The sequence below is a fragment of the Phasianus colchicus genome, chromosome Z (assembly GCF_987193195.1).
Source record: "Phasianus colchicus chromosome Z, bPhaCol1.hap1.1, whole genome shotgun sequence".
NCBI lineage: Eukaryota > Metazoa > Chordata > Aves > Galliformes > Phasianidae > Phasianus > Phasianus colchicus.
In genome coordinates this window covers 70000205-70016076 of record NC_143476.1, presented here as the reverse complement: position 1 = coordinate 70016076, position 15872 = coordinate 70000205, and the positions used below count along the sequence as shown (strand labels likewise).

General features: G+C 43.6%; 2 protein-coding genes across 2 annotated transcripts; both read left to right on the top strand.

Moving 5' to 3' along the window:
- Positions 1 to 729: 729 nt before the first annotated feature.
- On the top strand, positions 730 to 8508 carry CENPH (centromere protein H). Its single transcript, XM_031610152.2, has 9 exons — positions 730 to 864; positions 967 to 1061; positions 1298 to 1340; positions 1739 to 1810; positions 2478 to 2534; positions 4784 to 4847; positions 5114 to 5165; positions 6150 to 6310; positions 7768 to 8508. Exons 1-9 carry the CDS (start codon positions 764 to 766, stop codon positions 7867 to 7869), a joined length of 747 nt encoding a protein of 248 aa, XP_031466012.1. The 5' UTR covers positions 730 to 763; the 3' UTR covers positions 7870 to 8508.
- A 90-nt stretch (positions 8509 to 8598) lies between these two features.
- On the top strand, positions 8599 to 15872 carry KGD4 (alpha-ketoglutarate dehydrogenase subunit 4). The gene is made up of 4 exons (XM_031610179.2): positions 8599 to 8707; positions 9202 to 9265; positions 14293 to 14495; positions 15735 to 15872. The coding sequence occupies exons 1-4, from the start codon at positions 8669 to 8671 to the stop codon at positions 15750 to 15752; spliced, it is 324 nt and encodes a 107-aa protein (XP_031466039.1). The 5' UTR covers positions 8599 to 8668; the 3' UTR covers positions 15753 to 15872.

The window sequence follows — 15872 nt, the reverse complement described above, 5'->3', positions numbered from 1 at the left end:
ACCGAGTTCTAACAGGCCTGTCTAGCAACTCCCTTTCTTTTCAGACATCAGCTCTGCAACACCACCCATTATGCAGTGAGAGTGACCTCCTCCCTGCCATGCAACGTTTGGCAAAGAACGCGGTTCTCATGAACAAAGGCGTTGTCAAACACACGGTAGGAATCTCACTGCGGCAAAGGCAGTGTGATCGCTGTGTCGGTACGCAGCGTTCCCAAGACAGCCTGGCTGTGCCCTGAGCCGTGTGTGGAACCGCCCGACTCCCCGGGCCAGCTGCAGGTGGGGGAGGGGGTTGGCAGGCCCCGCCAGCCCCTCCCGTCTGCAGGGGCTGCAGAGACTTCATCTCCCTTGTTTGTTTGCAGGCAGTAAAGAACAAGGAGCAAAAACTTCAGGACAGGCGTTGCGATGGAGCTGCGCTCTTTGCTCATCCACGACCTCGCCCTGCCTCTGCTGGATTCTTTCTCTGAATTCCAGTAGCGTCAGCAATCAGTTTCTATTTATTCTGTCTTATATATTTCACTTCTACTAATAAAGACGGTTGTTTCCTGCTGCAACCTCGTCCCCGCCTGCTCCGAGCTGTGGCGGGCGGGCGGTGACGCAAAGTGAGCAGCGCTCGTCACGCCCCAGCGGCTTTCACAGACGCCGACGCTCCGCCCTGAGGACGAGCGGGGCGGTGCCGCCGTTGGCCGCGGTGCGCGGGAGGAAGTGAGCGCGGCCGGGCGGCTCGCGGTGCTTGACGGGAGCGCGGCTGTTTGAAGGAGAGGCAATGGCGGGGCGGCGGCCGGAGTCCGTCGCGGCTGGGTCGGGCGCCGAGGCCGAGGAGGCGGCCGATCCGAACGTGAAGCGGGACGTCCTGGAGCACCTCTGGTTCGTGCCGCGGGGCGGGGCGGGAGCGCCGCGTGGACGGTGGCTTGAGAGCGGCGGGCGGGAGGGCTAGCGGGGCTGATGGTGTCGTTCGCTCCGTTGCAGCGTGAGGACGCATCTGAAGCAGCTGGTGATGGAGTTCAGCACCGCCTGCCCGCGCAGTACGCCGCCGCCGGGGTTCGCCCCCCCGCCCTCCGAAGGTGTGAGCCGTTCCTCCGCGGTCCTGTCGCGCTCCCTTCCCCCGCGTCCCTTTCCGCCGAGCGGCGTACGGAGGCGCGCAGTCGGCACGTCCCTCGAGCTGCAATGGAAGCGCTCGAAAGCCGAACCGTGCCTCCGGCGCGGCGGGCGGGGAAGGGGGGCGCCGTGAGCCGCGCTCCGGCACGGCGCTGCGCTCCGGCACGGCCTGCGGCGCTGAACTGACGCTCTTACTTTGCAGATGAAGAGTGCAGCAGTGGCATGGAGTTCAACTTCATCGAAAGGTATGCGATTCCTTACGGTCAAACTTCTCGGCTCGGTTCCAAACCGTTCTTCAGTTAAAACACGCCAGAAATGCTCTTTTGGTGCTGCTCGGTAAGAGCTCCTCGTTAACGATCCTTGCTACATAAGGCTTCAGTTAAAGCGAGTGAAGGAACTATGGCAAAGAGATATTCCTCTCCGTCTTCTAGTGTAGTTCTGTAGCTGCCATGGTTCCTGCCATGTACATTTGCAGTCCTTCTGGTGGTGGCTGGAATTCAGTAACATATTTCACCGTGTTAAAATGTGAAACTTGAATGACTTTTAGCCTAGAGGAAAAACTCATGCAGAGAGCAAGTTAAGAACTGGAGATTGCTTTTAAACTTCTTTGTTCTTTTCATGCTTTTTTTTTTTTTTTTTTCAGTGCCAAAGAAAGTATGGAAGAAGTGGAGAAAGTAAAAATTGCCTTTGAAAGCAAAGCATTAGCCTTACAAAGGTAGATGGCTCTTCTTCCCGTTTAGTTGGAGGCTTTCTGCTGCTTTATCTGTGTGCACATGCATGCACAATTGCATAATTCTGATTAAAATAGAATTTCAAAGTGATGGAGCATGTGTTGCAAACATGAGGGATTTAACACCATTGAAACCTCAGGAACAAAAAGGCAGGTACCATAGGGAATAACAATAAATAAAAAGAAGCACATGCAGGCCTCTGAGATCCTGCAAAATTACAAAAAGACAGTTTGTGTGTGTCTAGAAACAAAGCTGTTGGTAGTATTTAACAAATTCCTATGATAGTTTTGTGTCTCCTATGTTGCATGACTGTTCATTTGAATTCCTACCTTTGCCTAGCTTCCCTCCTACAGACTGGGACTAATGGTGTCTGAAGCATATTTGTCAAGAGAGAAATGCATTGTTACTCCTACAAATGGTTGATTGTTACACCTTTCTTGTCCTGAGAATGAAGCTTCAGTATTTAACAAGTTTGATGTTTGAAAGTTACTGTTGTGGCTGTTTTGTTGTTTTTTCTTAATATGCAATTCTAAAGCCAAAGTAGGTATAAATATAACTTGGAAATCTCTTTTCTGCTATTTACCTAAACTGAAATCTCTCAGTTTCTTGCCAGTTTTCATCAGAGGTATGTTTCTTCTTTATACCACCCAGGATCCAGGTTATGGATGCTCTGAGAAAGAAAGTGAAACAAAATGATGGTTGCACACGGTAAGGTGTTTTGAGTTCAAGCTTAGCTGTCGACTTTCTGATTTTCTCCCTGCATATCCTAGCAACTTCTTTGTACTCTCCACAAGTTGCTTGTCCCCTTTTCCAGAGGAGGTAGACACTCTTTTTCTCCTGGAGCCTCAGAAAAAGTTTCCTGTTCAACCATGTCAGTTTTCTTCCCCACCACTTCATCTTTCAGCACAGGAAAACAGCCTGCTCCTGCACCTCTAAGACTTCTTTCTTGAGGAGCGTCCAGCCTTCCTGGACCCCTTACCCTTCAGAATCCCAAGGGCTCCCTACCAGGGTACTGAATTGTTCAAAGTCTGCCCTCTGAAAGTCCAAGGTAGCAGTTTTGCTGGCTCCTTCCTGACTTCATGAAGAATGGAGAACTACCATTTCATGATCACTTTCCAAGACAGCTCTCAACCTCCACACCTCCCACCAGTCCTTCCCTGTTTGTGAATAGCAGGTCTAGCGGGGTGCTTCCCTAGTAGGTTCTCTTACCAGCTGCATCAGGAAGTTAACTTCCACACACTGGAAACCCAGACTGCTTCTTCTGCACTGTATGATATTTCCAGCATATATCAGGGAAGTTGAAGTCCCCCATAAGAACAAGGGCTGGTGATGACACAACTTCTGTCAGTTGCTCACAGAAAGCCTTATCTGTCTCTTCATCCTGGTTAAGCAGTCTATAACAGATCCCCACCAGGATATCAGCCTTGTTGGCCCTTCCCTGATCCTTGCCAATAGACACTGAACCTTCCCAGCACTGAGCTCAACAACATGAAAACACTCTCTAAGGCAGAGAGCCAGGCCACTGCCCCTCTCCTTCCATGCCTATCTCCTCTGAAGAGCTTATAGCCATCCACTGCAATGCTCCAGCCATGGGAGCTATTCCACCATGTTTCCATAATGGCAACTAAGTCATAGTTTGCCTGCTGCCATTTGCCTCTGCCCCAACCCCAGGATTGTTTCCCCCAGGCTCATCTTTAGAAAGCCTTCTTTTAATACCTCCCCCCTTTTCAGTGAGCTCTGCCAGTTCCTGGACTAGGATCTGTTCCCCCTTTGAGACAGATGAGACCCATCTGCAGGCATCAGGCCAGATGCTGAGTAACCAACCCATGGTAAAAAAAAAAAACCAATTCTGGCAATGGCACCAGCATCTTAGTCTTGCTTTTATAAGATGACTTCCTGGTCCTCTCAGTATCCCTTGCTGCCACTGAAGGGATAGAGAAAAATACCATCTATATTCCCACTCCATCAACTAATCACCCCAGCCCCCTGAAATCCCATTTGATAGTCCTCAGGCTTCTCTCAGCAAATTCGTTTTTGCCAGCCTGAGCTGTCAGTAAAAGACAATAATCAGGGCCAATATATTGGGCCTTCCTTTCCCCTCAGAAGGGAGTTGCCTATGACAATACCCTTCTTTACTTCTTGGCAGAGGCGGTCTTGAGGCATGGAGTCGATTGCCTCACACTAGACAACCTCTGGGTGGACCTTCCACCGTATCCTCACTCACCTCTTGAGATCCAGAGCCTCAAACTTATTATGTAGGGGTACCTGGGGAATTGAGGTAGGTAGGGACAGGGTTTGCCTGTGACACTGAGCTGGGATCTGATTCCATTCCTCCCTGTCTCTTAGGTCCCCTCGCTCTGCCTGACAGTGACAGGGCAGGGAGTCCACTACTGATTGAGGTGTATCACCACAGTGCCTTTCTCACTGTTATGGCAGGGAGTTACTCCACCAGTCTATCTTCTGCTCACAGTCCCTGAAGCTCCTCAACCTCCTCCTTGAGTTCTGCCACCAGGCTGAGCAGATCTTATACGTGCTCACAGCTCATGCAGGTACTATACTCTACCACTCTACCGGTAGCAGCAGGCTCTGGCTTTCTTTGCATCTACAGACCTGAATAGCCATGTTCTTAGACAGGCATTCCACCCGATCTCCATTACGTCCCTGTCACAAGCCTGAATTCAGGAGCTCCATCACTTGCCATTCTCAAGTTTGGCTTCCCTGTTTCACAGGCTCTATGATTTGAAGTATCAGACAAATTTTCAGTTAAAATGAAAATATTAGCAAAACTGAGTGGAAACAAGGAGATTACTTAGTGCCTATAACTATATTTGGTATAGTACCCTTTATTTTGGTGTTAAGATAAATGGGCATTTTTTGATTAAATAACTTTGGTTAAAGCATTTATGTTGTTGACACATCATAATGGTCATAAATAATGTAACTATTTCCTTCATTAGGCTAATTATGGAAACGATGAAAAACATAATCGAGCTCAACTGCGAAATATTTCAAGCTCATCAGGTAAATGTCAATTGTACCTTCTGTTGCAGTTACACAGGCCTGCCAACAGGGACAAAGGAACAGTTTCAAGTAACAGGAATGCAGGAAACAGGAAATATGTGGCCCAAATGTGGTTCCTAGGGGTGTTAAAATTAGCAAAATGGTTACTGAATATGAATATATAAAAAAGTCTGCTTCTAAAGCTGCACTTAATTGCTTCTGCAGACTGAATTAGCATCATCAATATTTACAGGAGATAACGGTCCAGGATTTTTTTTTTCTTTCAGCAAGCACGTGTGATTAGAGAGAATTTGAATGACGTTAGAAGGAAAAGATATTGTAAGTGTTTTTTATATATTGGCTTTGTTATATAATTAAAAATACAGTTCATATCTTAATCTGCTTTTTTAGAAATATTAAGTAACTATGAAATTCCCGATACAGTTATAAAAATTCTGAAGAGGGGTGTATGCAGTATATAAAAATAAGCTTGTATGATGTCTACATATAAGTAAGTCTGATACAATAGAATATACCAGTCAGATAGTAGGCCAGAGACACAAGAGTGTACTAAAAAAAATGGTGGTGATGTTTCAGTATTTAGTACAAGCTCCCCAGCAAGTTACGCTTTACTTACACGAACTCAGATCAGTTCTTAGAGGTCTAAAGGATATTTTTTTTTGTCAAACTGTACTTTTGTTAAAGGTTTGTGAATTAGGAGTGAGTGGATGTACTTATGAAGAACTTGTGTAATAGTACAGGTCTTGTTATTCAGTATGCTTATCATAGTAGGTCAAATTCAGAGTTGAAATCACTTTTCAGTAATACCTTGAGAAATAAGAGAAGGAATACTGGGTCAGGGCTTCCTGTTCATGCTTTCTATATAAGAACTCTCCCTTATCCATACTGACTTTTAGCCTAGTTTTCTAGCGGTAATATTACTAGTATTGTCCATATGTTCTTCGTATGACTTCTGAATTTGTTTTCCATCAAATTTGAAAACAGGAAAAAGATCTAAAATGCCTTTGTCTGTAAAATTGTGCCGAATGGAGACAGGGTGTGGGACAGGTGTTCAAATCAGCATCCATGTCTGATGGAAACGCAGACAGTTTTGTTAGCTGCCAGGGAACCAGTCAGTGTATGTTGGTACCAGATACCCACAGCATTTGTTTCTTATGGAAGGTACGTTGGAGAGAAGGAATGGAGTGAGTTTGATCTACTACAATGGAACTGCCTTAGATGTCTATAAGGAAGAAGCAGCTCTTTAGGTCTTCTGCCCACTAATCAATTTTTGAATGCTTTGTTTTCCTAATAATGGAACAGTTCTGAAACAGGCTGAAGAAGGGAAGGTGCTACTAATTTTTACCACAATGAGGAAAAAAAAGGAAGTAGCAAGAATGAAAATGGCTGAAAAGTTGAAGTTACTCCATAGGAATGTACAGTATGAAAGGAAGGTGATTACGTTAATTCAGAATATACTCCAGGTAATGTCATAGCTTTCAGAAGCAGTTTGTAGTTTGCATTACAAAAAGATAACTATTGAATGTAACTTCTAACAGAATTGTGTTTTCTAAAATCTTTTTATAATAGCATCAAATTAAAAAACTGCAGTAAGACATACCTTTTTTTTTAAAAAACAGAAGTATTAAATCATTAGAAACTAGTATGGAATAATGATTTACAGAGTTTAGAAACAGTCTATCAATGTCCATCCCTCTGTTCCATCCCTCTGTTCCCTTAAAACTACAGAGATAATACATTTTCCAGAAGTGTGTCTATTATGGCAGAGGCCATATTTCCTTACACTGTGAGTCACCCCTACACCCCGCCAAACCAGAACAAATAAGTAGGTCTTAAACCCGTGATACCAGTGAGCCAGACTGCTTCTAATTACATGTTGCCCTTCGCAGTGTTGTGAAAGTGTTTTTAAATGTTTCCATCAGTGTAGCCTTCGTGCTCTTTGTTACTCATCTGTCAGCTTCTGCTGAATAGTCTGTATTAGCACAACTGGCTGGCAGATTTCCTGGAGTTTGCCATCTGCAAAGTAAGGTAGACAACTGATGCAAGATTTGAGCAGGAGGAGAGCATCCTGCAACATCCTGTGCTTAGAAGGGCTCTACTAAAGGTCATATACCCTCTGCTGCTGGCTGGTTCTTGTCTTTTCACAGCATTGCTTGTAACACCTTACCTTGCAGATCGGTGACCTAATTAATACAGAGATGAGAGGCACAGTGAATTGCAGGAGCTATGAGTTTGTCTAATTAGTTATGACGTGCCAGTGAAGAATGCACAGTTTCTTTAAATATGTGTGTGAATGTTGAGGTGTTTAGATGGAAGACAGGATATAAACTGTGAATTCATCTGCTCAGAAAAATATCAAGAACAGAAAAGAAGCCACGTGTTTTTGTGTTGCATGCTTTGTCTACCAGTGGTTTGAAATATGTTTCATCTCACTAAGAATGGGAAATTAAATGTTTTAGTGGGTTCTGTGTTACGTTTAACTAGTTCTATTTATGTACTAAATGACATAAATGGACAAATCTTTTTGGTTAAATTTAAGAATTCCCATGTTCAGTCCAGAATGGCAAAGTGAGAATGTCAGAAACTATCAGCGTATGTTGAGGCAAACTTTCTCTCCTGTGGTTAAAAAGAAAAATAAACAAACCTCTTAAATTGCTATTTTTAAAATAGGAATAGTGTGCCAGCACCAGCAGAAAATCTAAAGGGCTGTTCTGTTTGTTTGTTTTTTGCCCTTGTATTGACAGTAAGATCACCTCCTACCTCTAGTCCTGCCTGGCATTTAAAATTATGCTATGAGTTTCCAAATTTGGACTTCCAAATTTGGAAAGAAAAAAAAGCAGATAAAAAAGCCAACTCTACCTTTTGATCTTCTTTTTGAAGACATTTGTGGTTTTTAAACTATGTTTTTTCTGTCTTGCAGAATATCATAGTCGGATGCCAAATCAGCTGGGCAAAAGATCCATCTTTAAAAGCAATTATTCTACAGCTTGAGAAAGATATCTCCATTCAAAATCTCTTGTAGTTGGGAAGATGTTGTTTAATTGTAGACTGTACTTACTTAATACGTTGTATCTTCTTTAGTGAAATCACCCTTTCAACTTGAGTTTTTAACCTTTCTGAAGTTTCTCTTATGTACAGGCTTAGAACATAGCCATGCCAGTCGCTTTTCCAAAATGATATTCTAACTTGGTAGACAGCAGGTGTGATAGTACCTATGGCAGAGCTGACAGAAGGAGCCGAAGAGCCAGCTTGAGCTGTGCTGTGCCAAGAACTCATCTCCCCATGAAATGCAGCAACAGTATAAGAAATAACCTGAGTGTTACCATCACTTAGGTAGAGGGGCTGGCGGTGCGGCCCTGCCACCACCCTGCACGGAGGAGAGGTCCCGCGTGGCCCGGTGCCACCAGGCTGTGGGCACCACACCCCATGCAGGGCTCAAGCTGCACAACTTGGTTATATTTTAAGCTCTGGACGTTTTCTGCACGCTCTGAAGCGTGTTTCTGCACTGCGCGGTGATGAGCTAGGTCGAGCACCCGGGAATTAGATACGGGCTGCGGTGCGAGCAGCGCCCTGCCTCCTTCAACACCGGCGTGCCTAACCTGTACTCGACCGGCTAAACCCGTCCGCGTCTAACGGCCTAAATAAAGCGCTGCGTTCCTGCTTACGGTGTCCGCTTTGTAAAAGGGCGGAGTCTCTCCTCGCGGTCGCCCCGCCCGGCGCCCTGCGGCCCCGCCCGCTCGGCTCGCCCTGCCCACGCGGCGGGGCGGGGCGCGGCGCGGCGCTGCCCCTCGGGCGGGCGGCGGGGCGCGGCGGGGGTCACCATGGGCAGCAAGATGGCGGCGGCCACTCGGGTCGTGCAGGTACCGGCGCCCTCCGCGAGGGAGCGGCGCGGCGGCGGGGCCGGCAGCTCGGCGCGGCCCGCGGGCGTCGCTCGCGGACGGCGGGGCCTGGAGAGGCCTGGGCCAGGGGCTGCGGCGGGGAGGCGGAGGCCGGCGGTGTCCTTGGCGTGGGGAGCGGGCGTGCGGCGGGGCCGGCCCGCAGCGGGTCCTGCGGTGCGCGGCGCCCTGTGGGCTGCTCGGGGCTCCGAGCCGCGCGGCGGTTTGGCCGAGGGAGGCGAAGGGGACGCGGCGCCCTTTTGGGACGCGAGGGCGGAGGAAGACCTTCAAGGGTGAGGTTCCTCCTTGGGTGGAAGCGAAACGGCGGCCGCTGAGGTGGTCAAACTGTCAGTGCGCAGAGCAGCGGCACGGAGGGGTTGTATAACGGTGCGTGTCACTTTGTATTACTGCGATGTTAATGTTTGTCCGGAGGTACACGTTGTTCACCTTATTTCCTCTTCTGCCGTGTTACGTTGCAGGTAGTGAAGCCACATACTCCGCTGATTAAGTTTCCGGACAGAAAAAGTGGTCCCAGGCCTAAAAGTAAGTGTTTTGCCTGAGGATGCAGCAGGCCCCAGCTCTCTTTGCCTTACCAGTTCTGTACCAGAATGCACTTTCTGCTTCAGCCAAATGGTTCCCCTGATTCAGAATAAGGTTTCTGAAAAAGGATTGTTTTACAGAATCATTGGGGTTGGAAGAGACCTCAAGAAATCATGAGTCCAAACCCCTGCTAGAGCAGATACCTTACAGTAGGTCAGACGGGTAGGCGTCCAAGTGGGTCTCGAATATCTCCATAGAGGGAGACTTCACAATCTCCCTGGGCAGCCTGTTCTAGTTGCTCTGTCACCCTTACTGTAAAGAAGTTCTTTTGCATGTTAGTACAGAACTTTCTGTGTTCAAGTTTTAGGCCATTTCTCTTTGTTCTCTTGCTACACACTACCGAAGGAGCCTGGCGTCATCCATTTGCTTTCCACCTCCAGTTAGATATTCGTAGATATTTATTGGGTCCCCCCATGTTTTTCTTTTCACCAGACTGAACAAAGCCAGGTTACTCAGCCTTTCCTCGCACAGGCTCTTAATCATCTTTGTGGCCCTCCACTGGACTCCCTTTTTTGACCTCATCAGGGCAGAGTAGAGGGGGAGGGTTCCCTCCCTCAACCTGCTGGCCACATTCTTTTTAATGCACCCCAGGATACCACTGGCCTTCTTCGCAATATGGGCACACTGCTGGTTCACAGCCAACCTGTTGTCTAGGACCCCCAGGTCCTTCACTCCTCTCCAGCAGGTCATCCCTAACCTGTAATGATGCATGACATTATTCCTCACTGGGTGCAAGACTCTACACTTGCTCTTGTTAAACCTCATCATGTTGCTCCCAACTCTCCAGTCTGTCCAGGTCTTGTTGAACGGCAGCACAGCCTTCAGCCATTCCTCCCAGTTTTGTATCATCAGCAAATTTCTCGAAGGTGGACTTTATCCCTTCATCCAGGTCATTGATGAAAATGTTGAACAAGACTGGATCCAGCACCGGCCCCTGGAGAGCACTGCTCCTTACAGGCCTCCAACCAGACTCTGTGCTGCTGATACAGCCCTCAAAATTCTGCTAGTCAGCCAGTTCTCAATCTACCTCACTGTCCACTGATCTATCCCACATTTTCTAAGTTTCATAACAAGGATGTTGTGGGAGACAGCCTTGCTGCCATCAAGGTACACAACATCCGTTGCTCACTCCCCATCTGTCTAGCCATTGATGACATCATAGAACATTATCACTTGGTTTCCCTTTGGTGAATCTATGTTGACTCCTCCTGATAATCTTCTCTTCCCATTGCTTGAAGATGGCATCCAGAAGAAGTTGTTCCATCACCTTTCAAGGGGCAGAGGTGAGGCTGACTGGCCTGTAGTTTCTCTGATTCTCCTCCTCTCTTTTTGAAGACTGACATTGGCTATCCTCCAGTCTGCAGGTACCTCTCCCATTTGCCAAGACCGTTCAAAGTCAATAGAGAACAGTTCAGCAATCACCTCTGCAGTTCTCAGCACATCTGAGTGCAAACTGTTGTGGCCCACAGATGTGTGTTTTGTTGGATTTTGGCTAGGTGCTTTCTGACCAGATCCACTTCGACCTACAGAAACTCTTCCTTTCCCCAGACTCTCTCTCTTATCTGGGATACCTGAGAGCTAGTTTTAGCATTAAAGACTGAAGCAAAGAGGGCATTCAGAACCTCAGCCTTCTCACCATCCCCTTTTACCAGGGCACCAATCTCTTTTAGTAGGGAACCCACATTTTCCCTCATCTTCCTTTTACTGTTGACATACTTTAAAAAAACCTTTTTTGTTATACTTTTCCTTGTTGGCAAGGTTTAATTTCAAGAGGGCCTTAGCCTTCTTTGTTGCATCCCTGGGCCCTGACAACATTCCTATATTTATCCCAGGTGGACAGGCCCCTTTTCCACATTCAATTTCTTCTTTTCTTCTTTAGTTTATCCATGTGTTCCCTGCTCTTAGGTTGAAATAACTCACTGATGTCTCCTCTAAAACTGGAGGAATACAAATAATGCATGCATGTCTATTTCTTGCATCTGTTTCTAGTTCAGGCCAGATTCTTTAAGATTTACTTACACAAAGTCCCTTTTCTGCACATACTCATATTCACCTGAATATGAGGTCAGCTTTAAGCATTCAGTGATGTTTGCAGAAATGCTGTTGCATTTTCCTCATCTTTTCTTTTCTTGATTTTTGTGGTATTTAATGTTTGTGGTATTTAAAACCTTGGTTGCAGGTGGCAGAGCTATCCCACTGTACGTTTTAAGAAGTGTTTCCTGGTCTTAGTAATTAGTGCCGTGGCCACCTTTGAGACATCAATCTATACCTATAGCTGCGTTGATGTTTGTAACTACTGGAGATGCTATATTTAGACATCAAAGCTATGTAAGGTGAATGTTGTTTTTCTTTGGAGTCAACAAAGCATTTGAAACTAAAATAGCAAATGTCTTACTAAAATAGCAAATATCTTACAAAGCTGTCTTACATTGCTCTCATTTGTTCAGAATTTATGGTTGTTTTGACTTTTTTTTTTTAGTTCACTACTGATTGTTATTTATTTATTTATTTATTTATTTATTCATTTTCCTAATAGTCAGGTCAAAAATTTTCAGCACCAGAATTATCTCCTGGAAGACTTGCTTAGACATCTAAGGATTCTTCTTTTTCTTCCTGATGTTCAAATATTGATGGCTAAAACCATGAATTTTAAATTTGAGAAACTACTGCCTTCAGACCCCTAATTCTGGAAAACAGTCTGAAGTGTGAAGTATGACTGTTCTGTAAAAAGAACATTTGGAAGCAACTTAGTAGATGAGCAACTGTTCCATATATTTGTCATAGCATTATTACATCTGTAATGCAGCTGTAAGGCTAGTTTATCCATTTACATTACAAAGTATCTACAGTGCACATCAGTGCCACTTCTGCCATACCTGTGAACTAGTCAGGAACTATTTTTTGAGATAACTTTGTCACTCATACCGCCTCTCATGCTAGTGAACTGCTTTCTCAGAGGCATAAAAAGCGTGTTACTTACATCTTGTTTATCTCTGCACCAGAAGAATTTTGCCACTATACACTTTTATTCTATGATAGACCATTCTACCTGTATTCAGTCACCTCAAAAATTGCAATCTGTCTATTTGCTCGAAGGCTGCAGCAGTAACTGTGTTTTACCATACCAGACTGCTGCTTGTGCACAGCCAAGCAGAATGTTGCAGATCAAGGCTGTGCTGTCCGAAACTGTGCTGAAAGGCCAGTCAAATTCTTTTATTACTATTACCGCTATTACTATTGCGGTATGCTGTCAAACATAGGGAAGGAAAAAAAACCAGTAGACAGTGTATGAGCTAAAGCAACTGCAGCTTAGGTCTGATACTTTTCAGTACTGAGTTCTCATGTTTTTACTTGACTAATGCTTTTGTTCCAGCTGTATATCAGACTTGAAACTGTATGACAGAGGAGAATCTCAGGCAAATCTCTAAATGTTTTCATGCTGTATAAAACTAGCTTTTTGGAAAAAAAAAAGAAAAAAGTTTCTCATTTTTCATATATTTTATCATTTGAAACAAAAATATATTCCAGGCACTACTGGCCAAAACGGCATGAAATCTGGCAAACAGCTCTTCTTTCTGTTTTCCTTTTCTGTTCCCTTTGCCTTCACTCTTAAATTTTAGAATTTCATCTTAATGGCATACCCTCTGTTCGGCTGGTGTGCCTGTTGATGGGCTCTCTTCCTCCTCACTCTGTTTGAGACCTCCTTTTCTGAACCAACTGATCAGTTTGTAGCTTTCAGGTACAGTCTTCTGAGTGAGAACTTCTTGGTAGACCTCTCAATGACATTTTTCTGTTATATTTTTTGTTGCTTTTGTGGGGCTTTTTTTTGGGGGGGGGGGTGGGATTTGTTTGTTTTTACCAACAGTTGCTGAATGACTTTGCTGCAGCTGGTTTTCATTCCTATCCCAAATGACTCAGACATCCTATAGCTCCTCCTTTCTCTTTACCAATCTCGCTGGAGGCAGCAGGGAGAGGTGCAGACAGTATTGAGGCATTTTAACATCTTTGCTCAGTCTTGATGACGCTGGTTGTTGTATAATTTTGAGTACTTCTGTTTCAGCCACTTAGATGTTGTGTTCTTCTTGATAATTTTTCAGAGGCACTGAGAAAAACTTTCTGTGGCAGCATTCTGCTTGATCAGGTCTCTTAACTTTGTATACAGAGGTCTTCAATACCTCTGATATAAACATATAGCTATGAGACTCAGTCCTGCCTGGTATGGTAACTGTATTTCTGCTGTAAGACCTGACATGGAGGGACAGACCTGAGATCCAAAATGCTGATTTTGGTAATAGTGCCCGTTTGTTATCAGTTTTCCTGTTCTCAAACTGGAGGCAGCTTCCCTCATGCAAATTCCTTAAGACTTGCTCCTTGACCTCACTTACAAAGTATTTAAATGCTACTTGGTCACTACATCTCATTAACAGTTTGATTGCTGATACTCAATATGTGAGCCTCATTCTGACATAATTTGATATACTACACTGCCTGTCGTATAATATTAAAAACAAGTGCAGAGTTGTGTGTATTGTCACTGTTTCTGTAAACCTCTAGCTCTTTTTCACCTGTCTTTCTTTACAGCAGCAGTAAACAAAAGCATCATCTCAGTTATTCATCTTAATTGTCGTTCTGCATTACCCTCTCCACAACACAATTATGATACTGTATACTTTTTCTGCAAGGAAAGCTTCCCACTTAAAAAAAAAAAAAGCCTTTGTTAGGATATATACTGATTTCATTTTTGTTTCCATATTAATACTTCTTCCACTTGAATATACTATCTCTTAATTTCAGAGTATTTTCATTGTGCTTTTGATGTATTTAGTGACAGCAGAAACAGGTTGTGATCAGTTGAGTATATTAATATCTGTTAGGACAAAAGTACTTGTCAGTGACATATTTGCCGCTCATCTAATTAATTGTACAATATTGTTGTATTTCTTTACATTGCTTTTCAATCTGGGTTTCAGTACAGGAATCTCTACAAGCAAGTGTTCCGTCACCTCATGATTCAAGTGCACAGGAGTCCATAGGAGGGAGACCACTGGCCTTTCAAAATATTTCACCTGCTAGTAGGGCACAAGGTGCACCAGACACTTCTGAATTAGCAAGAATCTTACCTCAAAAATACAGGAGGAAACTTATGTCAGTTGAAGAGATTGAATATATTCAAGTAAGTCTCAGTAATTGTGTGTTCTCTTATTTACCCAATAATAATACCTTATTCTTCTTACTTCTGCAGGTTCTTAAGGTTTCACATAAGATAATACATTGTAATTTTTGTTAAGAATAGCTTTTGCAGCTTTGATACCAAAACTACAAACTCTTGGTGCAGGTGTTCCCAGCTCTTACTAATTAGTAGCTTGTGGTGTCACTGCGAGATCCAGATTTAAAGCAGAGGCAGACAGGTAGTAATAGGTAGAGCCTACATTAAGCATAGTCACTTCTTGTTTTATAACAGTTGTTTATTGTATAATGTGAATAAGTTGGATGGGAGAACAGAATTCTGTTCGAGGACCAGCCTTTGCCAGGTGACTGAAGTACAAAATTCATAAAAACTAGTTTGGAAAATATTATGTAATAGGAAGTTAATTTTTGCACTTCTAATAATTAGGAACATTTTAGTTAAGCTTGATGGAAATATTTCCTGAAATATTTGCAGTTGCAGCATTATATGGGAAAGTCAAGAAAGAACTGCTTTTCTTCTGCAAGAGTTTTCAAATGTAAAGATTTTTACTTAAAAAGAGAGAATGCGCAGAATTTGAAGAGTTAGACAGTAGCTTTGTTAAATGATAAGGACACTTAAAGGGTAACAATGTTAGTAGAGGAAACCTATTTTTCAGCATGAAAGTGGTTTTTGAGTATTTAATTTTGAAATAAAATGATCTCTTTCCTGTAGTTACATACTTCTTTACTTCCTTTTTTTTTTTTTCTTTTTTCTTTCTTTCTTTAAACCATGAGGCAAGCTGTAAAATAACAACTTTGGTAAAATAGCGGATTTCTGTTTTCTCATAAAGATTATAGCAGCTTACCTGGGCTTTGCTTTTACTTTGCCCTTTGGAATTTGGGCAGTAAAAAAAATTCTGAAACTACTACTACTGCTGTTTGTCTAACCTTTCTAAAGTGAGTAAAGTCATATTTCTTCCAACTGAGAGAATAGGGAACAGTTGCAAATATAGGTTGCAAATATAAAAGTTTTTATATTGTTTATATTATTCCATATGGAAAACGATCTGTTAATTATAATGATTTTTCTGACATGTAATGTATCCATTATAGATTAAAAATCAAAGTGTAAATAAGTTAAATCTAGGACTTGTTTGTTAATCTGTAACTGCAAAAGAAGATTGGATCTCAGTTTCCCTTTCTTTTAGTGGAAAGTAGTTAACCCTGTCTATTTTTTGCTTTACAGCGTGGAGGTCCAGAATAAGCACAGAAGATAATTTGCTCACCACTGTTGAAGAAAGAAGTATTGTATTCATCATATTAGCTTTTCCTTAATATTATAAATAATAGTATGCTGATAGTTTTAATAAAAACCCTAAACAAA